General features: G+C 39.3%; 1 protein-coding gene and 1 pseudogene across 6 annotated transcripts in view; one reads left to right on the top strand and one right to left on the bottom strand.

Annotated features, from left to right (window-relative positions):
• Window positions 1-19525, bottom strand: part of WTAP (WT1 associated protein) — a 28116-nt gene extending 8591 nt beyond the window's left edge. For 2 of the 6 annotated variants that reach the window (XM_038526483.1, XM_038526488.1), the window contains exons 1-5: window positions 19208-19257; window positions 11744-11781; window positions 9424-9479; window positions 4878-4936; window positions 3342-3469 (exon numbers count right to left, since the gene is read on the bottom strand). In XM_038526483.1, the coding sequence (XP_038382411.1) occupies window positions 3342-3469; window positions 4878-4936; window positions 9424-9479; window positions 11744-11773 (273 nt within the window). In that variant the 5' untranslated portion in view covers window positions 11774-11781; window positions 19208-19257. Of the gene's footprint in view, window positions 1-3341; window positions 3470-4877; window positions 4937-9423; window positions 9480-11743; window positions 11782-16322; window positions 16515-17897; window positions 18099-18327; window positions 18640-19207; window positions 19258-19502 lie in introns of those variants that run through there. The other 4 variants (XM_038526487.1, XM_038526486.1, XM_038526484.1 and 1 more) reach the window with 4 other exon arrangements.
• On the top strand, window positions 1414-1530 carry LOC119869923 (annotated as a pseudogene).
• Window positions 19526-27200: the final 7675 nt, after the last annotated feature.

Genomic DNA, 27200 nt, shown 5'->3' with positions numbered 1-27200 from the left:
AAAAAAGTACAGTGGTTCACACTTTCCAATTTGTATCTATGGAAATTATTCTCTATATAAGTCTACTAAAAATAAACCAAGTACAAGATTATAACTTAAATTACTTATCTGTATTTCCAAATTTAAAAATATATAGTGCTTATATTTACATGAGTTGGCATTACAGCTTCATAAATAGCACCTTAAGCCAAAAAATATATTTCTACCTTGAGTAGATTTGAATGACAAAATTGTATAGGTAGAAGGTGACTGACCACATCCAAACTCCTTATTTTTGAAATTAAATAAGCTAACTATCCAAAGATACAGTTGGCTCACTGCCAAAACTGACACTAGAATCTAGCTCTTAATAAGCCTCCTGACTCCCAGTCTAGGGCTTTTTCCACCACACCAGAACCCCTCTACTTACATATGAAACCTTCAATTTCGACTTCAGTTGTACTATTTACTAGCACACTAAAAATACATTTCTAAAATATGAAATACAGTTTATTAGAATTAAATGCATTACTTTCTTCACACCCAAAGTAGATTTGATTCAAAATCCTGCTGCACACTACAGCTTAAATAGGACTAAAGTTAACAACCAACTGCTCATTTGTATCATAAATTTAGTAAAAAATGTAAATATCTGGATTGACAATACATTTACTATTTCACCGAGCAAACAGAAATAATTTATTTAGTTTAAGGAGATTTTTTAAAGTAATTCATTTTAAACAAAAAAGTATAACTGTTTATTCAATATAAGACCAGTTGCTAGAATAACTGAACAAGGATAAAGCATGTCATATAGTATATACCACATCCTGTGATCCCTAAAGAAAACATGCCTTTCCAACAGCGACATAGTTACTATTTAGGTTTACAAAGTAAACTGCTCTCATCTGCACATATAATCTTGCACTTTCTTTGTATTGTTGCTCTTGCTGCACTTTCTGCAAAACCTTACTCTGTAACTGAAAATGAGTTGTTCAGCTGACCTATGCAGGGGAAAGCTGCAAAAAAAGAAAAAAAAAAAAAAGAAAAAGAAAAAGACTGGAGGGGTGCCTGGGTGGCTCAGTTGGTTAAGCATCTGCCTTCGGTTCAGGTCATGATCCTAGGGTCCTGGGATGGAGCCCAGGGTCAGGCTCCTTGGTCAGCAGAGAAGTCTGCTTCTCTTTCTCCCTCTGTGTATGCTCTTTCTCTATCAAATAAATAAAATCTTTGAAAAAAAAATATGACTGGAAGTGGCTAGGTTCTAGTTGAAACAGCCTTTGAAACCTGGGACACAAAGACAAAAGGGTGATAAAGCATCACACCAAAGTCTCTGATCAGGCATGATATGGATCAAAACTACCAGTGTATATATAAAATAGAAATGAGTCAACAGTATATATATATTGTCCAGGTAAGTGTAAAAAGTACAATTATGTGTTATATGAAAGGAGCGCTCCCCTCATCAAGGATGGAAGAGGCCCTCAAGTCCTGATGACAGACATACGGTTATGGCACTGCCACCTACCGCATGGCTTCTAAGCACTGTTTAAAAAAAAAAAAAAAAGTACATGAAATAGGATAGCAATGGCAATGGTAGGACGCACGAAGAAAAAATTCAAGACATAATGGTATAGTAAGATATTACTGTTGGCACCGTCCATTCACACTCTACTAACAGCACTTTGAAGATAAGAGTCATCCTTTGCATGTGACAAACATCTTACAGAGTGCCATTTAAGTACAAACCTAAAACTAGGTACAATCTAGAATCCTTAATATCAGAAAAAGGAAAAAAGAATTAAAGAGTTTTGAGAATGGGTACTTTAGAGACATAGTGCCCACTCCATTAAATATGAAAATCTAAGGAGAAAAATTTTCTGAAGGGATGGGGTGGGTGTTATAATTAAAAGAAAATTATATTCAAACTACTGGAAAGACTTCTTGGAACCATGTGTCCAAATAAAATAACCAAAGGCTGGGGTGGTCAAGAGTTGAAATTACAGAAAGAGAAGGTGTGGGATTATTAAGAAAAGAAATTTTAAGAAATAACAGTACTGTGATTGAGCCTTAAAAATGTTTTGGTGAGAAAACAATTAGGAATAGGACTGCACCCGATAGAAGAGTCTCCAATGACCAGAATATTGCCTTCTACATTAGATTTAATAAACAATGTTATCAAATCAATGGAGATTACACAAAAGAATTCAAGAAGATTTCAGATTTTCAGGGCATCTGGCTGGCTCAATGAGAAGAGCAAGCAATTCAATATCAGGGTTGTTAGGGATCCCTGGGTGGCTCAGCGGTTTAGCGCCTGCCTTTGGCCCAGGGCGTGATCCTGGAGCCCCGGGATCGAGTACCATGTCGGGCTCCCTGCATGGAGCCTGTTTCTCCCTCTGCCTGTGTCTCTGACCTCTCTCTGTGTCTCATGAACAAATAAATAAAATCTTTAAGAAAAAAAATATATAGGGATTCCTGGGTGGCTCAGCGGTTTGGCGTCCGCCTTTGGCCCAGGGCATGATCCTGGAGTCCCAGGATCAAGTCCCACATCGGGCTCTCTGCATGGAGCCTGCTTCTCCCTCTGCCTGTGTCTCTGCCTCTCTCTGTGTGTGCCTCTCATAAATGGATAAATAAAATCTTAAAAAAAATATATATATATATATACACACACACACACACACACATTGGGATTGTGAATTTGAACCCCATGTTGGATATAGAGATTACTTTATATTTAAAAAAAAAATGTTTAAGTTCAGATTTTTCCAAATTAGAACAACACAAACCGAACTACCTCTACTTCACATAACATATATACAAAACACTAAGATGGAATGGCTATGACTATTGAAGACAGCATGTAACTGAATCTAAATTCAACTAGAGGTAAATGATCAAACATGCCACTGGATTTCAGACATGGCAAATACTACAAATGAAAGCTGTAACATTAAAAGCAGATATGGAAGAGATTGCTGATACTAACAAAGAAGTTTTATACACAGAGAGGTAAGGAGAGCAGAGGACAGAGTTTGCTTATTAGTTAGAAGCAAATGCTCCTCATGCCCTCAGGTATCAAAAAAAATAATGGGATCAACATACTGATTCTCATATCATGGAAATTCCAGAGAATGACTCAAAACTTTTAACAAAGTCTTGACCAAAAAAATAATAATAATAATAATTTAAATTCAACAATGGGGTGATCTACCAAAATTTTAGTGTATTTATAGCTCAAAGCCTGTCTCCCTAACAAAATGTTCATTTATAATTAAGTTTATAAAATTAGCTAAATATTAATAGACCTAATAGTGTAGACTAAAAACCAATTCCTCAAAAAGACTCAAAACATTTGAAATACTTACAGTACACTCTTGCATCTCTTGCTCCTTGGTTGCTAGTCGCATTACAAGGATGTTTTCTCTGCGAGCAGACTCTTGTTGTTGTTGCTTTAGTTTTTCTTCAGACTCTCTTAACCCAGTTACATCATTAGCTGATGATTAAAAAAAAAATTTTTCGAAATATTATGAAACATAATTGCAAGATCAAGTGGACCTACTCAAAATAAAGTTCTGACTGCCTTTAAGGATAATAAAACAAGGGCAAAAAAATTCACCAAGTCTTTAGTTTCTATCCTAACTACTTTACTAACAAAGAAATTTGTTCTTGATCATGAGTGCACTTTTTAGAAGGTAGTGGTGTACTAATACTACCTAATACTACATGGAATTGTTATTATTGTCCAATTTACCTCCAACAGAACATGGGCAACTTCATTATCTGCATCTTATAGCATATCCACGAAGTCCTGACTATACAATTTTTAACCTATCCAATGTAAACATGCCAATAACTGCACAATTATCACTTAAAAGCTTTCACAATATTGGGGCACTGGGTGGCTAAGTCAGTTGAGCATATCTGACTCTTGGTTTCGGCTCAAGTCATGATCTCAGGGTCATGAGACTGAGACCCTCATGGTGCTCTGCTCAGTATCTACTTGAGATTCTCTCCATCTCCTTCTGTGCCTCCCCCTAACTCCCCGCACATGCAGTGCATGCATGTGCTATCTCTCTAAAATAAATGAAATCTTAAAAAAAAAAAAAAAAAAAAAAAAAAGAAGCTTTCACAATATTAATACCTAAGAATTATTATACAGTCATATAGTAATTGAAATTTCAGGGTATCAAGCTTTCTGGACCTGGAAAACAAAATTGCTTTGTATACTAACAAATAGTATGTTATTCCTAACAATGAAAAGCGACAAAACTAAAATGGTCTTAAAATTAATACACTTTGTTGGTATTATTTTTCAGGTTTTGAAAACCCTGTAAATCTGTACTATATCCTACTGTTACACTTCAAGCTCTTACAAGTTTATTAGGTGCTACTTCTTATGTACCTCCTTTCTAAGACTAGTAATTCATGCTTCACTTCCAATTCTTCTGTGGAAGGAATCAGGGACACATCAAGGAAAGTTTCAAGTAATTGTGAATTTCCCTACTCTCAGACACTTATATGTAATTCTACTAAAACGGCCATGCTATTATATGTCGGGTCTTCTCCAAGTGACTGGGTAGGAATTCCTCAAGAAGAAGGATCATGGTTCATTCATCTATTTCGTAGCAGCAATACAGTGAGTGCTTGAGAAAGTTCTTTAAACAAAATGCTTGAATGAAAATTACAATGGCTTAGGGGCACCTGGATGGCTCAGCTGGAAGACAGTGTGCAACTCTTGATCTCGGGGTCATGAATTTGAGCCCCACATCAGATGTAGAGATTACTTAAATAAAAACTTAAAAATTACAATTGCTTAGAAAAAACCAATTATCTTGTGTCTATTACAAAAATCTAAAAGGAGATATTCACATAATCTTCAGGAAGCTAAAACTCAAACTTACAATTAAGATCTGTGTACTTGCCCTCCAAAGCTTGGACATATGCTTCATATTGTTTCCACCTAGTACAAAAGTAAGTCCATGTATTAGTTGTCATGTTGATATTCCTTTTATTAAATATACTAGAAAATCACACCCATAAATTTATAAATTTAAGTAATGCCAAGAATTTCACTACGTAATTTTTAACCAATAATAAAATTAGTCACTTCATTATTCCTTCTCAATTTACATTAACTAGGTAAAAGAAAATACAGAAAAAAGTTCTCTGCTGAGAATACACCAAGTATGCTCCTTTGAGTCAGTTCATTTGCCTTAAACTAAATAAAAAACTTACTACTTTCAGTCATATAGGTTCACCTAAGAAATGTGCTGTTCACCTAAGAAATGCTGTTCACGTAAGAAATGTGCCTAATTATAAGGAACTGAAGGTTCCTTATCTTAGCTCTTTTCGGAAAATAACATACAACCAAAGCAGCAGTTCAAAGTAGTATTTATTTTTGCCTGTAAAAAAAAAGGAAAAGAGAATATACTATTTTCCAGGACTATTCTTTAAAACATCCCTACTTGGCAGAAACAATCTGCATAAATGACAGACTATCGGAGTATGAGGGAACTTTTCTTCCTTGTTATATTCCTCTACCTTCAAAATATAGGCTATGCTAGCTTGGCAATTATTGTTGAAAACAGGTCCTGAGTCTTATGTTTAAGCAACTAACAAAAAGTAACCTACCCTGTCTGCTATCCTGATTACCAAAGAGCTTTGTTTTTAAGCTGCTCTTCAGTTACAGCTTATCAAAATTTAGTTGATCTTTGACCAATGCAGGGTAGGGATTTAGGGGTGACAAACCCTGCAGAGTCAAAAATCCATGTGTAACTTTTGACTCCCCAAAAAAGCTCAATTACCAATAGCCTACTGTTGACTGGATGGAAGCCTTACCGATAGTATAAACACTTAGTTAACGCTGTTTTGTATATGTATTATGCGCTATATTCTTGAAATAGCTAGAAAAAGGAAATATTAAGAAAACAACAAAAAAAAAAACATTTAAAGTACTATACTGTACAAAATCTGCACATAAGTGGACCCACACAGTACAAACCTGTGTTAAAGGTCAATCAGACCTTTGATTTTAGAAAATCTTTCTATAAAACCTCAAAAACTTTGACAGGTTTGCTAGGAGATATATTAATATTACTGCATAATGAACAAAAAAAATTCCATACTAAACAAATCCATATTTTCCAAAAACACTCCTGTTCAGTCAAAGGGTGCTTATTTTTATGGTGTCTACAACCTAGGACACAAACAGGAGTTTCACCACTCAGTGTTTGGGGATGAATAAAGGCCTTTTATGCAGCCTATATAAGAACAATCAATTTTAGAGGGGGCCTGGATGGCTCAGTTACGCATCTGATTCTTGATTCAGCTCAGGTCAGAACCTCATGGGTCCTGGGATCGAGCCCTGTGCCAGGCTCTGCTCAGCAGGGAGTCTACTTGGGATTCTCTCTCTCTCTCCCTTTGCCTCTCTCCCTACTAATGCTTGCTCTTGCTTGCATGCACTCTAAAAAAACAAATAAGTCTTAAAAATTAGAGGAACAGAAAAATATAAGGTTTAACCAGAAACATCCTTTATCAAGATGACAGAACACACAGCATGGTTAAATTAAGTAGCACTTAATTTAAAATCACCAAGAGAATTAATGAGGAAAAACTAACTTAAAAGTCAGACATGATAATTCCATAGAGGTTAAACCGACCTCAAACAATATAAACCTTAAAAGTAACACATAAGAAATTGCTGACATGAATTTCTTTCTTTCTTTCTCTTTCTTTCTTTCTTCTTTCTTTTCTTTCTTTCTTCTTTCTTTCTTTCTTTCTTTCTTTCTTTCTTCTTTCTTTCTTTCTCTTTCTCTTTTCTTTTCTTTCTTTCTTCTTTCTTTCTTTCTTCTTTCTTTCTTTCTTCTTCATCTCTTCTCTTCTCTCTCTCTCCTCTCTCTCTCTCTCTCCTCTCTCTCTCTCTCCTCTCTCTTTCTTTATGATAGTCACAGAGAGAGAGAGAGAGGCAGAGACACAAGCAGAGGGAGAAAGAAGCAGGCTCCACGCACCAGGAGCCCGATGTGGGATTCGATCCCGGGTCTCCAGGATCGCGCCCTGGGCCAAAGGCAGACGCCAAACCGCTGCGCCACCCAGGGATCCCTGACATGAATTTCTATTAAGATTATATTACTGATTTTCTCCCTATGAATAAATCAAGAAAAAGACTACACATACTAACCAGAGGTACTAAGAGAATATCACAGTTGAGTGGCAGTATTATCACAAGCAAGGGTGTACTTCAGCAGGAGAGAACAAGAGTGCTTTAGACTACTAAGGATTTAAATTTCATGTTCAGGGAAAATAGATGTACGCAACGAAAAAACTGTCCTTTGCATGAAGAAGATAAAAAGTTTGTCCACAAGATGAGTAGCTAAGGAAGGTGAGAAATTATCAGACTCTAGTTAACAATGGAACAGGTCATCTGTGCATGCCTATCTCATAAAACACTTTTTGCTCCCCTGCTTCCAGCCTGTTAAATTTACTTAGTTATTCAAGTAAAAGTCCCTTGATATTTCTATAGAAAAAAAGTTCAATGATTTGGCAAAGGTTGCCCTGAAAAATATTTTTTTTGAAAAATACTTTCTTTGTACCTAAGTTATCATATAAAAAAATTCATCACCCAAAGTAATAAAATACAGAACACATTTAAGTTACACAGCACAAAACGTGTTGATTTCATTTTATATTAAAAAAATAAATACCCTTAATGCTATTCTTGACGATCGGCTCTTCAAAAACATTTATAAGACAACCACAAAAATTCAGAACTTGGAATAACCTTTGAAAATAATTCAACTCCTTTAACTTGCAGATGGGAAAATGAATATAAAGTTATAGGAACTGACCAAGGTCATAGCTAATGAGAAAAGAGTAACTTTGCTTATCAGTAAATAATTTCTTCCAGGGACCCCTGGGGTGGCTCAGCAGTTGAGCATCTGCCTCTGGCTCAGAGCGTGATCCCAGGGTCCTGGGATCGAGTCCCACGTTAGGCTCCCTGCTGGGAGCCTGCTTCTACCTCTATGTCTCTAGCTCTCTGTGTCTCTCATGAATAAATAAATTTTAAAAATCTAAAAATAATAATAATTTTCTTCCGAAACTAAACACATCATCCTTTAGGACTATTAACTTTCTCACATGTTAAACAGAAAAGGATTAAATAATGACCTCAAAAAAAGTCTATATATGTTAAATTGAAAGCTTTCTGAGAAGAGGGTCTTTCCTGTAGCAGGTTCTACAAATGAAGTACAAATGCTACAAGTTAAAATTCTGAGATCTTCCCTCTGCAAGAAAAACATTACCTAGCAATCTAGAAGTTATCCAAGCTAGTACTACAGTTCTCTAAAGTGTTATGCTTTCCTCAATGTTTACATAATGAAGAAACAGACCAGGGATGCCTGGGTGGCTCAGCAGTTGAGCATCTGCCTTCAGCTCAGGGCATGATCCCGCAGTCCTGGGATCGAGTCCCACATCGGGCTCCCTGCATGAAGCCTGCTTCTTCTCCCTCTGCCTATCTCTCTCTGTGTCTCTCAAAAATAAATAAAATGAATGAATGAATGAATGAATGAATGAATAAAAAAAAGAAAGAAAAAAAGAAAGGAGAGAGAGAAAGAAAGAAGAAGGAAGGAAGGAAGGAAGGAAGGAAGGAAGGAAGGAAGGAAGGAAAAGAGAAAGAAACAGACTATAGAAAGTATGTACAAACAGTACATTAAATGACTTCAGGATACATTAACGTTAAAAACAAAACAATTGGGTAGCCCAGGTGGCTCAGCAGTTTAGCACCGCCTTTGGCCAAGAGCGTGATCCTGGAGACCCAGGATCGAGTCCTGCATCAGGCTCCCTGAACAGAGCCTACTTCTCCCTCTACCTGGGTCTCTGCCCCCCGCCCACCCCCGTGTCTCTCATGAATAAATAAATAAATAATCTAAAAATATATATATCTGGGGATCCCCGGGTGCGCAGCGGTTTGGGCGCCTGCCTTTGGCCCAGGGCGCGATCCTGGAGACCCGGGATCGAATCCCACGTCGGGCTCCCTGCATGGAGCCTGCTTCTCCCTCTGCCTGTGTCTCTGCCCCTCTCTCTCTCTCTCTCTGTGACTATCATGAATAAATAAATAAAATCTTTAAAAAATAATAATGAAAATAGGGGATCCCTGAGTGGCTCAGCAGCTTAGTGACTGCCTTCAGCCCAGGGCGTGATCCTGGAGTCCCGGGATCGAGTCCCGTATCAGGCTCCCTGCATGGTGCCTGCTTCTCCCTCTGCCTGTGTCTCTGCCTCTGTGTGTGTGTGTGTGTGTGTGTGTCTTTCAAGAATAAGTAAAATCTTTAAAAATAAATAAATAAAAATAAAAATAAAAATAAAATATATCTAACTTGAAAATAATTAATTATAGCCTAGAACCCCAATGTTCTATACAAAGTATTTTATATTTTTGATAAAAGAACATTTTACCTTAGAATTAACTCATCTCGTGCCATAACTTTGAAGTCTGTTTCACTCAGTCGAACCTATATAAAGAAAATTAAAATATGAACGGACTTGTTCTTCCTAAAGCTTTAAAATATTAAATGCCAATGACTTTTATATTCTTCATAAAGATAGGATCTTAACATTTTAATCCACCAATTGCTCCTTTCTGTTATTAGAAACACCCTTATTACTGGAGACACATAAAATCCTTCCCAAAGGAGCTCTGTGGTGAAACATAGAAAATCTCTCCAGAGGCTCAGATTAAATGGCTCAGTACATATTATTGGTTTTTTAAAAACTTGTATTATTGTTTTTAAAAGGTAAACTGTTTAATACAGGCATCATTCTTAAGGAAATACAAATTAAAACTCTAATAAACTATCACTACACACTTATTAGAATGGCTTAAAAAATAGTAGTAACACCAAATGCTGGAGGAAGATGTAGAGAAACCAAACTTTCACATTTTGCTGGTGAGAATGCCAGTCCAGCTATTCTGGAGAATCGTTGGCAATTCCTTTTGAAACTAAAAAATGGATGTGCCACACAACCAACCCAGCATACATCTCAAAGAAATAAAACTTTACTTTCCAACAGAAATCGGTCTATGAATGTTCACAGCTTTATTTGTATCAGCCCCCAAACTGCAAACCACCCAAATGTCCTTTAACAGGTGAATGATTAAACTATGACACATCCCTTCCCCTGGAATACTATATTCACACCATTAAAAAGAAACAGCCTATGGATCAACTTGGATAAGCCTCCAGGAAATTATACTGGGTGGGAAAAAAATATCTCAGAAAGTTATATATACTGCATGATTTCATTTGTACATTTGTGAAATAGCATAATTACTGAAATGGAGAACCAATTTGCAGTTGCCAAGGGTTTGGGATGGATGGGGCTATAAAATGACAAAATGGAAGCTTGTGGTAGTGGTTCAGTTAACTATTTTGTTTGTGGTAGTGCTTATAGTAAGTTACATTGTGATGAAACTACACAACTAAACACACACAATACATGTATAAGCTCTGTGTATTGTACGAATGTCAAGTTCCTGGTTTTCATACTGTTATGCAAGATTTCTGATGGTTATGCAAGATTAACACTGAAGAAAGCTGGATGAAGAGTGCACAAAACCTCCCTGACATTGCTTTGCAACTTCTGGTGTATTAGTAATTATTTCAGAATAAGAAGTTTAAAAAAATTGTTAAAAAAATTAAACAATACTCTAGCTAGCTGAAACTGCTTTATGAATTAAGAAATATTGTGTTTCTCTATACCAAATAAAGATTGTAAAGGTGAGGTACCTCTTCTGCATTAATATAAAATTAATGCTTTATCAGTTTCCTCCATAAGAAAAATGTTTCAAACCAGTAACATAGCATACTATTATAGAAGAGGGAAAAATCATTGTACCAAAAAATATATATGTATTAGAAGTCTAACAAAAAGCACACAGTTAATTTTGATGATTAAAACACAGTACAATTCCGTATTTCATGAACAATTTGACTTCAAAACTTAAGACAAATTTCCATAATCCTTTATCATCTAAATTGTTGATTTAAATATTCACTGGTTAATAAGCTCATACCCTGCTTTCCCTTTTGAATTATAAATTGTGGGATGCCTGGGTGGCTCAGTGGTTAAGCATCTGCCTTCAGCCCAGGGTGTGATCCTGGAGTCCCAGGATCAAGTCCCACATCAGGCTCCCAGCATGAAGCCTGCTTCTCTCTCTGCCTCTGTATCTCTCATGAATAAATAAATAATCTTAAAAAAAAAAAGAATTATGAATTACTTTTAGAAACCATGTTATTTTGTAACTGTGTGTACAATAGTAACTAAACTGAATTAAGTTAGGGAAAGAGAAGAGGGGGAAAATGAGACTAGAAAACAACTTCAGAAGAAAAGGTAGAAAGAATCTAAGTACTACCTGTAACCTTTTGTTGAAAAATAAAGTGGTTTTACCTTACAAAGGCATTTAAAAAGTACCAAAAAAAAAAAAAAGTAGTAACTTGTGAACTTGTGAAAAAATTTTGTTATGTAGGTGGAAGTATTTGTATAGTAAAGATTAAGAGTAGACCACAGAGATAATTATAATGCAAGTTTTCCAAAAAAACTGAAAATATTCTAAAAATACATTGCGTACAAGATACAATGTCTGGTACATTATACACCCACAATGCTAGTAGTGTCATAAGGCAGAGTGAAAAATAAGCAAATAAAGATGTCCTTTCAACTCTATTAATTGCTGCCCCCTCAAAGGACTTAAAAAACCTGTGGGAAAAAAACATACCTTTTTGGGAAGAGGTTCCTCGTTGGTCATCTTGAATCCTAGAAAAAAGGGGCAGAGAACAGATTCAATTGATGTTCTTCCAGTTAAGGTAGCAACAAGAAATACTGACTTTTCCAAATTTATTTGGGAACTCAGTTTTGACTAAACCATTAGATTACCTAGCAATAATTTTAGATTACAGAAACGTTACAAAAATATTACCGTGTTCCCATGTACTCTGTATCCACCTTCTCCTTTGTTAACTTCTTATATTACTACTACTGCTTTTAAGTTACCAAAAAAAAAAAAAAAATCCTTTGTAAAAAAGTATATCGTTCCTATTGATCTTCCCATAAAGGATTGATAGAAATACAACTTTTCTATGCATTCTTACAGCTCCCCCATGAGAGAGATCTTACAGAAGTGACATCGTTGTGCTAAAGTCAGACACTGACCTCAGGCAGTATCCCAGGCATCTCGCTGAAAGCGTATGAAGTGTAGTACCAGTTGCTAAGCCTTTCCTTTTACAGCATTGTTACAATAAGGTAGACAGAATCTTTTTTTTAAAAGATTTTATTGTAATCATTTGATAGAGAAAGCACAAGCAGGGGGAGTGGCAGTGAGGGAGAAGCAGACTCCCTACTGAGCAATGAGCCCTGTATGGGCTCAATGCAGGACCCAATCCCAGGATGAGATCATGACCTGAGCTGAAGATAGATGCTTAACCAACTGAACCACCCAGGCAACCCAGTAGATAGATTCTATCATCGTGATAATTCGCTATTGTACAATGCTTAATACGGGATATATATTTAAATAGGAATTTTTTATTAAGGTATAATTTCATGCCCCAGGATATGTATCTCAAATTGGCTTTAATAAATTTTTGTTTTATACATTTTTACAAAATTTATTTCACTCTATTGCAAGCCATAGATTACAATAGAACTCTCATTAACTTTCTTATTTTTTTAAGATTTATTTTTATTTATTTATGAGAGACAGAGAGAGAGAGGCGGAGACAACAGGAGGAAGGAGAAGCAGGCTCCATGCCAGGAGCCTGACGGGGGACTCGATCCCGGGACTCCAGGATCGCGCCCTGGGCCAAAGGCAGGCGCCAAAACCGCTGAGCCACCCAGGGATCCCCTTCTTATGCTTTTTGAAACACTTCTGTTACTTCCTAATATTCAAATAAGGTGACAAGCTAATTTAAATTTTTCCTAGGTTTTATTTTCAACAGCACTGTCATGAATTTTCCCCTTATATTTTACACTTCCTTTATATTTATTTATTTACCCATACTTCTTACACCCCAAGCTATTAAACACTTAACCAAACAGAAAGAAGTCATGGAGATGTGCAGCAAGGTAACTAATTATACTGTATTGCATGTTTGAAAGTTGCTAAGAGAATAAATCTTGAAGGTCTTCACAAGGAAAAAAGGAAAAATATTTTTCTAATTATGTGGTAACAGATGGTAACTAGGCTTACTTGTGGTGAGCATTTCATAATATACACAAATATCCGATAATGTGTACCTGAAACTGTTACGTGTCAATTATATCTCAATTTTCAAAAAATTAGCCAAAGAATTTATAGTGTAAAACTGAACTTTTAAAAGCCACTTGACTTCATATTATTTGAAATTCCTCAGAAGGACATAATCTTCCAATGCCATTTTTTTGTTGCATAGAATTCCCACTCTATAAATCAGATATACTAAATCATGGACTGCCATTAAAACCTCATTTTCAGACCAGATACAATGTGTTACAGAATTCAGCACATTTTAGGTAAAAAAAAATCATAAATCGATCATATATTACTGGCTTAATTCTTCCCTCTTTAATAATCTTATCATTGGATGCAGCAAGCAAAAACCTGAGTAATGTCATTTTTTTCTGAATTACTGAAGTTGATCAAATCTTTGACCAGTATCTATGAAGATATAACCATATCTTTATGATTTAAGGTCTGTATATTTTTCTATTTTTTTTTTCCCTTTAAATTGGTCCCTGTTTACTTTAGACCTCTTGTTGCCCAGTTTATACTCTGTTGGAAGTTAACAGACAGCTGCTTGGTGACTCTAACACGATACCAGTGATTCCAATCATTTGGAAAACAAAACTTCACCATGTTTATCCCCACAGAGGTCTACTTCTATTTTAGTATGTTTAAAGTATATTCACTCTACTTGACTGCAACCTATTGGAACCCAGAAATCAAGCCTGGCATTTCCTTGGAATTTCCCTTTCTCTGAGCAAGACATAATAGGCAAACATTGATTTTAGCCATATTTAACTAGTATAGGTATACCTATACATGCCACTAATCTGATTAAATCCTTCTAAAGGCTCCCCATCTCACTCAAAATAGTGCATGCCAATCCCTGCTGTGATCTCACATCAAGCTTTATTTTCTGCATCGTTTTTCTTTTTTCCTTTATTTATTCATGAGAGATACAGAGAAAGAGAGGCAGAGACACAGGCAGAGGGAGAAGCAGGCTCCATGGAGGGAGCCCCACGTGGACTCGATCCCAGGACTCCAGGATCATGCCCTGGGCCGAAGGTAGCGTTAAACCACTGAGCCACCTGGGCTGCCCTTCTGCACTGTTCTTATCATGATCTGATATTGTACATACTTATCTGTTTCTCTCAATTATAGAATAGGCTCCATGAGAACTTTTCATTCACTGCCGATGCCACAGTAGGCACTCAAACGTATGCTGAATGGAAGTATGAACAAATGAATTCGCTTCAATTAATACTGAAATTATAATAGCTAAATAAGCCAATCTAATTTTTCCCCAAAATAACCAAAATGACCCACTGTAAAATTCTGAGAATAAACGTGAAACCTAATGTAACAGATATCGTGATAAGCCTGCTTAGTGACAGTTTAAAAACAGTTAAATTTATCACTGTGGATAGGCAGTCTACCTGTTAACTAATGGGCACTACAGCTACTCAGAATTTTAGTTATAAAACGTAAGCATTATGGATGTTACTCAATATAAATTCCAGCTTTAAATGCCTCTGCAACATGACACTTTCCCCAGGTTTATTTGTTCATTCTTAATACATATTCATATTATTCCATTAAAGTAAAATTAATTGCCAAGCTTAATTAGCAACAAATAAGCTACACTGTTTTTAAAGGGCACTTAAAGGACTAGGAGAAACATTAAGAAGTTCTAATAACCCTACTTTTCCGTAAGAGGGTGGCAAACTTTGAAAACAAAAAAAATGCTGCAGAATTTGAGCCTGTTTCCTCATCCCAAAAAGGATGATCACCAACCACCAAGGTTCCAAATTATTAACCTACTTCTAAAGATAAACATTAATCTTTAGCATGGTGACTAGCACAAAATAAGCAATTATGTTTCCTTCTCCCCTTCAAAAAAAAACAAAACAAAACTCAATCACTACTTCTCCAAGAAACTGAAGGGATAATTCAGAGGTTGAGAACAATGAAAACATGCTCCTGTCTTTGTTTCTATTTCTAAGTCCATTGCAGAATTCTTGGTGATCTCCAATTTTTAAAAACTCTAAACGGGAAGTTTTTAAATTTTTAAACACTGGTTTATGTTCTTTTTCTAAAAAGTCTGATGGTGGACAAATTTTAATTACACATCGCTTAAAGAATGTGTATATTTTCTTCAAAAATATAAGTTTATTAATTTGTGACATATGTCAAAGACAAATGCAGTTTTTGTATAAAGGCCTGTGTTTCGTGTTGACTCTCAGAGTCATGTATCATTCCAATGTTACAGGATATATGATTTGGGAATTCAAAGCATAAGCATTTTGAAAAAAAATTCCTAATTTTAGCTATTGAAAAGTCAATCTTGGACGCCTGGGAGGCTCAGGGTTTGACCATCTGCCTTTGGTTCAGGGCATGATCCTGGAGTCCTGGGATCCAGTCCCACATTGGGCTTCCTGCATGAAGCCTGCTTCTCCCTCTGCCTATGTCTCTGCCTCTCTCCCTGTGTCTCTCATGATAAATTTTTTTTAAATGTCAATCTTAAAAAAAAAAAAAATGTCAATCTTTCCTTCAGAGTCCATAATAGGCCACAAGAGTTAAGCAGCCTGGCAAAAGGCAAATTAGAACAAGTCTTTTTTTTTTTTTTAATATTTATTTATTTATTCAGAGAGAGAGGCAGAGACACAGGCAGAGGGAGAAGCAGGCTCCATGCAGGGAGCCTGATGTGTGACTTGATCTGGGGTCTCCAGGATCACACCCCGGGCTGCAGGCGGCGCTGCGTTACGGGCACTGCCCTAGAACAAGTTTAAATTTAAAAGTATCAACATTCAACTATTTAGCCAAAATAGAACTTGGTTCTCAAACTTAACTTTCACATTGCATGAATATACTAAGAAAATTATTATTCCCCAAGAAAATTTTTAAATTACAACTGGCAAGCATAATAGTCATCTAAGACAATTCTAGATTAATAAAGGTATAATATCCCAGGTTCTTGGAACCATCTATTTTTGTATCAGAAAAATGGAATAACTAAAATATCTGGAGCTGAATCTTGAATCTTGGCGGGGGGGGGGGTAGATAGATGAATATATACTCATGGATGTGAGTCACACACCTAATAATCACAACTTTTCAAAGTTGAAATTAGCCTCCATTTTCCAGATGATGAACATGATTATGAGTCACTAGGTGATTAACTCTGGTCAAAACAGGTATTAATCAATAAACTGGGGGTTAGGATTCCAAATGCGGCACCTCTCAAAAGTTGGTAACTGATGAAGATGGATTATTCTTCCACTCTCCCATCCTCAACAATGAATAAGCTTCACGAAACAACACAGAAAAGCAAAAGAGAAAAACAAACTTGGTCAATTTGGCTGCCTTTTAGAATGTTTAAGATTGGTTACAACCAATCTTAAAATTATGTAAACGTTTCGGTTATTCACATGGATTAATCCAGGGATAATTTCTTAAAATCCAGACCTCAAGAACCACCACATACTCTTGATGCCTTTACACTGAGAAACACTTTATGATGGAGAGTTCAGTTTTGGTTGGCTAGGTGCCTAGCATCCCAGATCCCAGTACTTCACTGGCTTTTAGCATTACGATCCTAAATTATGCAATGCAGTTCTCTCTTAGGCGAACACCAGCCAACACAATTTGAGAAACCATGTACAATTTGAGAAACATTAGTTTGAGAAACTAATCATAACTGAACTCAAGAAACTAATAACCTGACAGCATACAACCCTGGCTCTAGTAAAAAGGGTACCATAGTTAGGAGCTGGATGACCACTTCTTCCTAACTCTGATCAGTCACGGATCTTGAGCAAGTCACTTAACTCTGAACTGCAGTCTCCAAATCAGTGAGAGAGAAAGAGAGAGAAACCAATTTTACCTGCCTCACAGTGTTGCAAATCTCAATGCTCAAGTGCCACAAAAATGTTACACAAAAAGATTTTTCATAGAAATATCAACATCAGGGATCCCTGGGTGGCGCAGCGGTTTGGCGCCTGCCTTTGGCCCAGGGCACGATCCTGGAGACCCAGGATCGAATCCCACATCGGGCTCCCGGTGCATGGAGCCTGCTTCTCCCTCTGCCTGTGTCTCTGCGCCTCTCTCTCTCTCTCTGTGACTATCATAAATAAATAAAAAAAAAAAAAAGAAAATATCAACATCAAAATATTTTAATGTGCACTAAAAAATAAATTTCACCAACTACATTTTCAAGAGTGGAGAATATTTATTTAGACCCACTTCTAACCTGATGGACCAGCTTAATAATCCAATGGGATATACGGTTATGGGAATACTGAAAAGTTTTTCCGAGAAGCTGAATATCAGAAAACGTTTAGAGGTAAACAAATAGAAGATAAAAAAAAATACGAACGAGCATAAAACCAAACAGTACCTAGATCTTGTTTTGGTAAAAGACCCATCAACATAAAAATTTTAAGAGTAAAATTTTGTATTCTTAAAAAAAAAATTTTTTTTAAAGCAAGGTAACATAAATTATATGAAAAGACTGCCAAGTACAGGAATTCTATACTACATACATACAAGCATAGAAGGGACTTTTGAAAGCTTTAACGTCCTGCACAAATACAATTATTACAGCTCTTGTCTCTATCTACATCGTACAGCTACTACAGATTTTCTATGTCATATACAGTAACTCATTTCTAACCTTTCTAATATTTTGAGCAGGCATCCTCAAAATTGAATCAGGAAATCCAGACGTTAAGTTCTGATGAGCTGAAGTCAAACAGCAGTGCCTGGGACACACTTCTAATTATTACCTTCCTCCTACGGGTCTTAGAAATTTATGCTTCAGTTCTACCCCTGAGAGATGAAAATACTGACCACTTGGCTATAGCCATTTGTTTAGAGTAAGGTTAAGATCTAACATCTTACATTTTGTAACTCCCAAAATACACCCACACCCCCCGCCCTTAAAATTTTTAACTTCATCCTCATCACATGCCACCTGGCGGACCGCAATTTCCCTCCCCGGCTTGCCTCATTCGATGCTACTGAACGACAGGAGTTAAGAAAAATGTAGGTACCTTGAAAATTTTCCCCACATCGTTGTTTTTTTTTTTTTTTTTTTTTCTTACCGGATGTTTGAATGTCGACAATACATGCACCTATCGTAGGAAACTCAATGGTCAGAACTGAAGAATTAAAAAACGAGAACTCTTGATAAATCTGTGACTTGTACTTCTCCTCCTCAGTGATGGAATTAACTAAATTCTAGGAGACCCACAACCAGGCGGACACAGCTCACGGCTGTAAATACACTCACGGAAACCCGCTGCCACTCAGGGCCAAAGAACCGTCTTTTTACTTTAGAAACACCATTATTGAGGATTTTTAACACAGTCTTTTGAGATCAAAACAAGAATTTGGGACATTTTTTCCCATGGATCCTCTGACCGATGCAATGTGGTGTTTCGGAGGAAAAAAAAAAAAACAAAACAAAACACAAAAACAGGTAATAACAGCCTGAGAGAGACTCGAGACGAGACTTAAGAAATTTCCCCCAAGCCTCCCTTCTACTGAATTGACAGACTGCTTTCTCTGTTCAGAATGCATGCAATCATTTAAAAATGGAAGTCTCCGGGAGGACGCAGCTGCAGTCACAGGCTACTGCGCGACGTGCAGGGTGGTCCTCGAGCCCGTCGGTGCCGCCGACCCCCGGGCTCCGGCGGAGAGCGGCGGGAGGGGGCGACACCGAGGGGGGACGCGCCGCGCACCGAGGGGGCGGCCTCCACGGTCGCCCCCGGGACGCAGAGCGGAGGCAAAATGGCCTCGGGGAGGCGGAAGTGTCCCCGCGGCGGGAAGCAGGCGCCGCTAACGGGAGGCCGGCGGGCCCGGGAGCCCCGGCTCGCCCCGGCTCGCCCCGCGCGCTCTGCCCGCCCCTTCCCGGGCGGCCGCGCCTCAGCCCTCGGGACCCGGAGGTCCTCGCGGCCGCTCCCGCCGGCGGCCCGCACCTACCTCTCCGGACGGAGGCCGCGCCGGCGCCGCCAGTCACATAGGCCGAGGCTCCGCCCCCGCTCGCCGCCCAGGCCGCCACACCGCACCGCCCCGGCCCCGCGCTCCTCCTCTCGCCGCAGCCCCGGCGCTCCCCTTTATTTGCGGGTCTCGCTGCCACAAAATGGCGCTGAGGGAACGCGAGGCCCCGAGGCCCCACCCCCTTCCCGCTCCTCCCGCCGCCGCGCCCCGCCCCGCCCCGCCGCAGCCTCCGCCCGCCCCGGTCCCGCCCCCGCCATGTTCGCGGCGGCCCACTCACCGAGTCGCCTCGCGGGCGCGGCCGCGGCCCGTCGCTGGGCCCCGCCCGCAGGGAGGAAAGGCCAGGGCGCGGCGTCCGCCCGAGCCCCCAAGCGCTAAGCGAGGAGCGAGGAGCTGCGCTTGCTGGCACGCGGCGCGGCCTCGGAGCGCTGCGAACTCGGCGGCGGCGGCGGGGGCGGCGGGGGCGGGGGCGCCGGCGGGGGGGGGGAGCGGGCCGCGGGGAGGGGTGGGCGGCGAGGTCGGAGGTCAGCCGCGGGGCATCACGGGAAGGGCGGCGGGGTCGCGATTGGCGGCGCGGGGCGGACGCGCTCGCCGGGCCACCTGCGGCTGCGGCGCGGCCTCCGGCGGAGGAATCCGGGCCGGGCGGCGCGCGATTGGCCGCGGTGTGGTGCAGCGCCCGCCGGTGATGCTTCCGCGCGCTGGGGCCAGGTGCAACCCCAGGAGCTAGGCCGTGGGTGGGAGGACGCGGAGGCTTGGCTTAGCCTTGCCGTTGGAGGACTTGGAAACCGGCCTTCCCGTGGAGCGCGGCGCCCCGCCGGGCGCTCGGGGCGTCCGCGCCTTGACATCTCGCGGCTAGACGGCGGGGCTATTGTCTAGCGGGTGGGGGTTGTGCCCGGGTCCCGGGTCAGCTGCTAGCACCCCGCAAACCCAGAAGCGCGGGGAAGGCGAGCCCTGGAGTTTTTAATGAACCCTATAAAACACGATTTATAATTTGGATATACTCATGCAAGACCTTGTGTCACCCGGGCCATTGCATAAGAACGATGGTGTTACCTGCTAAACGTGAAACAGTCTCTTACACTTCCTACGAGGGTTCAGGTAATTCTTCTGATCTTCCCTTATCCGGCTTGGCTAAGAGTGCTTACCCCTGGAGGAGCTGTCCTGAAATGAGGTGATTTATACGGATAAGATTAAAGTGGACTCCAGATAAACATCTGGTATGTTCCCAGCAAGTGATAATGGAGAAAATATTTGCAACTTACATCACAGGGAATCTTAAAAACGGAAAAAAAAAAAAAAAAGAAGAAGACCAAGATCCGAAGAGAATTTTTGGGAAAGAACGTGAGCAGACAATTCACAGAAAAGAATAGCAGTAGTCCTTAAACATAAAAGGCGGTTTGTCCTCACTTATAATGGAAGTCACATTAAAATTACAAGGCCCTGGAGAAGCAGTGCTCATAAATTTCTTGGTGTCAGTGGGGAAAAATGGTTCAAGCCCTATGGAGTACCAAAATTACATTTGCATCTATTCTTGTATCTTGCAATTCTACTTCTGACCCTAACCTTATTCTGAAAATACACTACCACAAATAGAAACATGTAGGCAAGGTTATTTGTTGCAGTGTCATTTTCATAACAAAAGTTTGGAAATAACCCGAGTATCCATTAATAGGGAGCTAGTTGGACATGATAAAACGGTACAATGGAATACAAAGCAGCCATAAGAAAAGAATTGGGTTGCTTTGGAATGAGTCCCAGGTTATATGGAAAATTGGAAGGATATCCCAGAAACAAACGGTTACCTACAGAGGATTGTGGAAAGCATGCGGGGAAAGAAGTAGAAGCAAGACATCTAATTTGAACTTCTAGACTTTTACATAGCCAAAAAGTAAATAAAGGAAACAAAATAAATCCAATGTTGGAAGCATATTGAAACAAACAAACTTAACTGTGAGTCAAATTGGTAACTAATATTGTTACCCATAGAAAAGAATTATTCCTCCAGGGCTTTTGAACATAGTACTCAGGTGACATCTATGGTGAGATATATTCTAAAGATGAAAAAGGACTGCAAAGGAATCTTAGGTTTTTCTCAATGTTTACAATTAATGGCAATACTATTGCTGTGGTTTTTAAACTATATAGTAATATATGTAGATATATAAGGATAACAACTAATAATTCTAACTTTTAAGGGGAGGAGAAAATGAGGTTCAAATATAAAGACCGGATCCCTGGGTGGCGCAGCGGTTTGGCGCCTGCCTTTGGCCCAGGGCGCGATCCTGGAGACCCGGGATCGAATCCCACATCGGGCCCCCGGTGCATGGAGCCTGCTTCTCCCTCTGCCTGTGTCTCTGCCCTCTCTCTCTCTCTCTCTGTGACTATCATGAATAAATAAATAAAAATTAAAAAAAAAACAAATATAAAGACCAAGGGAGTTCAGAAAAAGCCTGTAATACATTTAAATTATAAGTATCAATTTGAGCAAATGATTTTAAAAATAAATTTCCTAGTCCTGTCCACTGAAATAGCACTGGGGTGACAAACTGTCCCAGAGGGTTTCCCAGGATGCTGCAATTTCAGTGTTAAACCTGGAACTGTCAGAGGCAACCCAGGTGGTTGGTCACCTTCAGGAACAATGAGCATACTTGCCATCCAGATCTGGTTTCTAAATTCCATTCCATAATAAATAGATCCAAAGCTCTTTGGAAAATTGGCTGATTCCAGTCTGGGGCAGAGAAAGTACAGGATGAGTCAGACATTTTGTGCCTAAATGCAGAGAAAGTGCTTAAGCTAATAAGATATGTCAACAGGACTTAGGAAAACAGGCAAAACTGATCTATAGGAATAGAAGTCAAATCAATCATTGGCTGGTGGGGAGAGGGGAGCATGACACGACTGGAAAGGAAAATAAGGAACTTTGGGGGGTTATGAAAATATTCTACATCATGATTAAGATGGTGCTACCCACCTATTATGTGTGTATATATGTATATGTATATATATATATATATCAACAGTCATCATACACCACTAAAATGGGTCCACTTATGTCAACTTTACCTCATATAAGTTATATATATTAATTTCATGTACTTAATATGAATTAACTCCCATGTGTATGTAAATTATACTTCAATAGTGTGGAAATAAATGAAGACCAGCCAAAAGAGAAAAGCAAAGGCTATTTATTCGGAGCCTGCCATGATACGAGAGTCAGCCACCATCACTTGCATTTTGGCAGAGACTCAAAGGTAGGCATGGGAGTTGGGAAAGCTTCACAGAGGAAAAAAGGAATGGCTTCAGGTGGGCCCTGTTGGAAGCAATAGGCATGGAAAAGCTGAAGGTGACTAGGAGCAGGGCATCCTATGTGATTTGACCAGGAGTGCAGATTTGGACTTTCTCTGATTAAATCTGTGGTGGAAGTGGGGATGAAAATTAGAGAAAACTGTGAACTTTTAATCAAGTCCTGGCCATTTGGGGCTAAGGAGAAAGAGACAAAGTTCTTTAGAACTTAGAACTAAGTTCTTGTTTATCTGCCTGAATTCTTACTTGCAATGGCAATCTGACTTCCTCTCCAAGTTAGTATTACAGGAAGCTAGCTGGCTTCCTCACTCATTAGTGTACATAAGGGGCAGGAGTTGCTGGCAGGTTGTGGGTCAGATTACATATTTTTAAAGAGTTTATTTATTTGAGAGAGAGAAAGCATGAGTGAGCAGAAGCAAGCTTCCTGCTGAGCAGGGAGCCCCAACATGGGGCTCCATCCCAGGACCCTGGGATCATGAACTGATCCAAAGCCCCACGCTTAACTGACTGAGCCACCCAGGCGCCCCCAAAATTCTATTTTAATCTATAGTCTGGTCATATCCATTTGTATATCCAGTCTTCAAAAAGTAAGATTTAAAGGACACAGGAACCAACTTGAAGCATCTGCCACAGGCCACATTCAGCGCAATTTTAACATAAAAAGGAAATGGCAACAATTAATTGTAAATACTGAATAGATGAAAATCTATGACCCTACAGTTAAACTTGATGAAAGACAGGGTGGAGAAACAATTTTCCATCATTGGAAATGACTGTTACGATCAAATCACTCTGATAATGAGCTATTCACGGTAACATAGTATTTGCCCTCCCTTTTGTTTGTTATTGAAAAAGAGAATTGTGGTTCACTATCCTGGTTTAATAAGGAAAACCTCTTCTTTACAATAGAATGCTAGCAAATAAATGTAGAATAAATAATGTAATTAGCAAATAACTAGTATGCAAATCTTAAATAAGTCAAGGATCATTTATGGACTTTAAAAAAACCTTTAGATGACAGATTGTTGGGAAATGGGAGCATACATTTGAAACCAAAATAACATTTCTCAGGTTATTATCTAATTGTGAAGAGAATATATTTGTATAGTGGGAGTCATCTGGTGGTCACCATCTGAACAATATGAACAAATTTAGAATCTGTAATAGTGGGAACACTCCAATTTACAGAAAATAGTAAAAAAAAAAAAAAGTTATGGCACTAGCAAAATATTCTCCCCAAAATTTAATGAAACTGTAAGCAATAAATATTTATTGAGCACCTGAGTTAGGTCTAGCACAGTCCTCAATATCAATATCCACCCAACTTTAAGCTGCAATTTCAAAAGAGTTACCAAAGTGTGCTGAAAGTTACTTACATTTGACTTTTTATTTATTTTTTTTAAATATTTATTCATGAGAGACACAGAGACATAGGTAGAGAGAGAGGCAGGCTCCATGCAAGGAGCCTGATGTGGGACTCAATCTCAGGACTCCAGGATCACACACCTGGGCCAAAGGCAAGCACTTATCCACTGAGCCACCCAGGCTTCCCATGTTTGGCTGTTTTAAATACACATGCTGTTGAGTGAAGTAAATTGGCCACTTCTTTCCCGTCAACCTAGTAGTTAGCCTATAACCAATAATGCTACTACTTTGACTTAGGCATCATCTAATAAAATGTGAATAGGAAAAAGAGAGGAAGAGAAAAAAAAGGCATTCACAGTAAGTCTAGCCTTTGTCGTTGGCATATAAGAAGTCCAGGGAACCTGGAGATGGGCAGAATTGGCATTTAAAGAAGTTAGCAGTGATTCACAGAGTTCTTCTGAGCTCAGAGATGGCATGACCATGACCCTGAGCATGTCAAGTTTTTCCATGAGTCAACTTTTGCTTGGTCCATTCTTTCTGTCTGCCTTGCTCTTTCGACTCTTCCTTACCAGGTTATCTCCTGTTACACATTAGTAATTAGCTTTAGAGGCATTCTTTAGGTGTCAGTCATAGAGATTTGTAGTTTACATATATGGCTGTTAAACAAAGCTTTAGACAATTTTCTCTTTTTAACCTAGTGGGTTTTACAAGTACTTTCTTATAAAGTTTTTCTTTGAACCTCAATGCAATATACTAACCAAATGTATCTATTTTTTCAGGTTTAGTTTACATTTTTTAACTGTAAAGCTAATGATGTTTAGTCTTTGCAGACCACAAAGAACTCCATTGGTACTCTTTAAACAATTTTTTAAAAAAATATTATTTTATATAATAATTTCTACCAGTAATTTTAAAAATGCTATTTCACTGTACCAATCTCCTTGAATATAATTCTGAACAATTTCCAGGCTTTGTTTCCTTGTTTGGTTGTTTTTTTTTTTTTAAGATTTTATTTATTTATTCATGAGAGACACACACAGAGGCAGAGACACAGGCAGAGGAAGAAGCAGGCTCCATGCAGGGAACCCGACGTGGGACTCGATCCCAGGTCTCCAGGATCACACCCTAGGCTGCAGGTGGTGCCAAATCGCTGCACCACCGGAGCTGCCAGGTTGTTTTTTTTTTTTTTTTTTTTTTTTTTTAGGATTTTATTTATTTATTTGAGAGAGTGACAGCACGAGGCATGACAGCACGAGGCAGGGTAAGGGGGTGGAAGAAGCAGACTCCCCACTGAGCAGGAGCCCAATGCAGGGCTCAATCCCAGGACTCCGGATCATGACCTGAGCGAAGGCATATGCTTAACCGACTAAGCCACCCAGGTGCCCCTTCTTGTACTGTTTTGAATCAGTGTATTTGTTATATACCCATGAAACATTGATTAAATACCTGTCACACTGTACTAAGAACAAATGAAATTTTATCCCTTAACAGTGGCTATACAGTGAAGTTTCAATCATTCTGAATCCTTGGTGGGGGCAGGGAGCAGAGATAATAGAGGTGTGGGGAACTTAGAATCACTTGTTCTTGGAAACAGGCTTGTCTAGTTCCTGGAAAATCCCTTTATTATAAAATAAAATAAATTAAAATAAAATTTAAAAAAGGCAGACCAAGATAATTTCCCTATCATGATCTCTGTCCTTGTTACCATTCAGTGCAAATAACTGCTTTCTGAAAAGGATTCAGTGTGCCAACATGACTAAGCATCACTGTACTCCTTCCAGCTTCCACCAGGGTACCATGGCACACACTGCTGGGAGCCATGTTCCTCTTCTTGCTGATGGTTTCCTGATGGTTGTAGTCATATATCTTCAGCCCAGGGAATGAATTATGGCCAGTATGAGCCAATGTTTCTTAACAGGAGTGCTACTGATATTCTGGGTAGAATGAATTTGTGTGTGTGTGTGTAAAGTATTCTGTGCATTTTAGAACATTATGCATCCCAATACAAACCCACTAAACGCCAATAGTATCTCTCTGTGTGACACCTGAAAGTGCCCCCTCTATATTTCAAATACCTCGTATGGGCAGGATTCACCTGATGAGAACCTTAGCTGATTAAGGAATTAAGATCTTCTTGACCCAAATCATGACACCTCGTCTTCCAGTGGGCAGAATTGGCCAATTGACCAGTTTTGCCCAGGACCAGAGGAAATCTCCTGGGACTACAAAGAAAGGCTTTTCTTTCTGATAAGAGAGATGTGCTTTCCCCCCCCTCCCTTCCTCTTAACAGTCTGGGAGAGACTGTGATTGTGATGCTTGCACCTATAAGAACCATCTCCTGATCAGGAAGTATCAAATGGGAAAACAGAGACCAGGGACGCCTGGGTGGCTCAGCAGTTGAGCATCTGCCTTTGGCTCAGGGCATGATCCCAGAATCCAGGATCAGAGTCCCATGTCAGGCTCCCTGCATGGGGCCTGCTTCTCCCTCTGCCTATGTCTGCTCTCTCTCTCTCTGTGTCTCTCATGAATAATAACACAAATCTTGAAAGAAAGAAAGAAAGAAAGAAAGAAAAAAGAAGAAAGAAAGAAAAAAGAAAGAAAGAAAGAAGAAAAAAAGAAAGAAGAAAAGAGAAAGAAAAAAAGAAAGAAAAAGAAGAAGAAAGAAGACGCCTGCTGAGAATACAGAGTAGGGAGTGAAAGTCCTTGGATCCTGGATGACATTGTTAAGCTTCCAGATGAACCCAGGTACTGTCAACTGTTGGGCTTTTTATGAAATAGAAATGTACTTATTTTTATTTTTTTAAAGATTTTATTTATTTATTCATAGACACACAGAGAGAGAGAGAGGCAGAGACACAGGCAGAGGAGAAGCGGCTCCATGCAGGAGCCCAATGTGGGACTTGATCCCAAGTCTCCAGGATCACACCCCAGGCTGCATGTGGCACCAAACTGCTACGCCACCGCCACGGGCTGCCCTGTACTTATATTTTAATCACTGTCCATCAGGGTGCCTGTTAAAACATCACCAAACACGTTCTGACTTACCTGGTTAAGGAAAGAGAGTATTTACATGATAAACAAGTTAAAGAAAATGGGAAGAGGACGCCTGGGTGGCTCAGCAGCTGAGTGTCTGCCTTTGGCTCAGGGCGTGATCCTGGAGTTCCGGATTGAGTCCCACATCGGGCCCCCAGCGAGGAGCCTGCCTCTCCTTCGGTCTATTCTCGGCCTCTCTCTGTGTGTCTCTCATGAATAATAAACAAAATCTTAAAAAAGAAAAGAAAAGAAAAAAAAAATGGAAGAGGGACAC

The sequence above is a fragment of the Canis lupus genome, chromosome 1 (assembly GCF_011100685.1).
Source record: "Canis lupus familiaris isolate Mischka breed German Shepherd chromosome 1, alternate assembly UU_Cfam_GSD_1.0, whole genome shotgun sequence".
Classification (NCBI taxonomy): Eukaryota; Metazoa; Chordata; class Mammalia; order Carnivora; family Canidae; genus Canis; species Canis lupus.
This window is presented reverse-complemented; position numbering and strand designations above follow the sequence as displayed.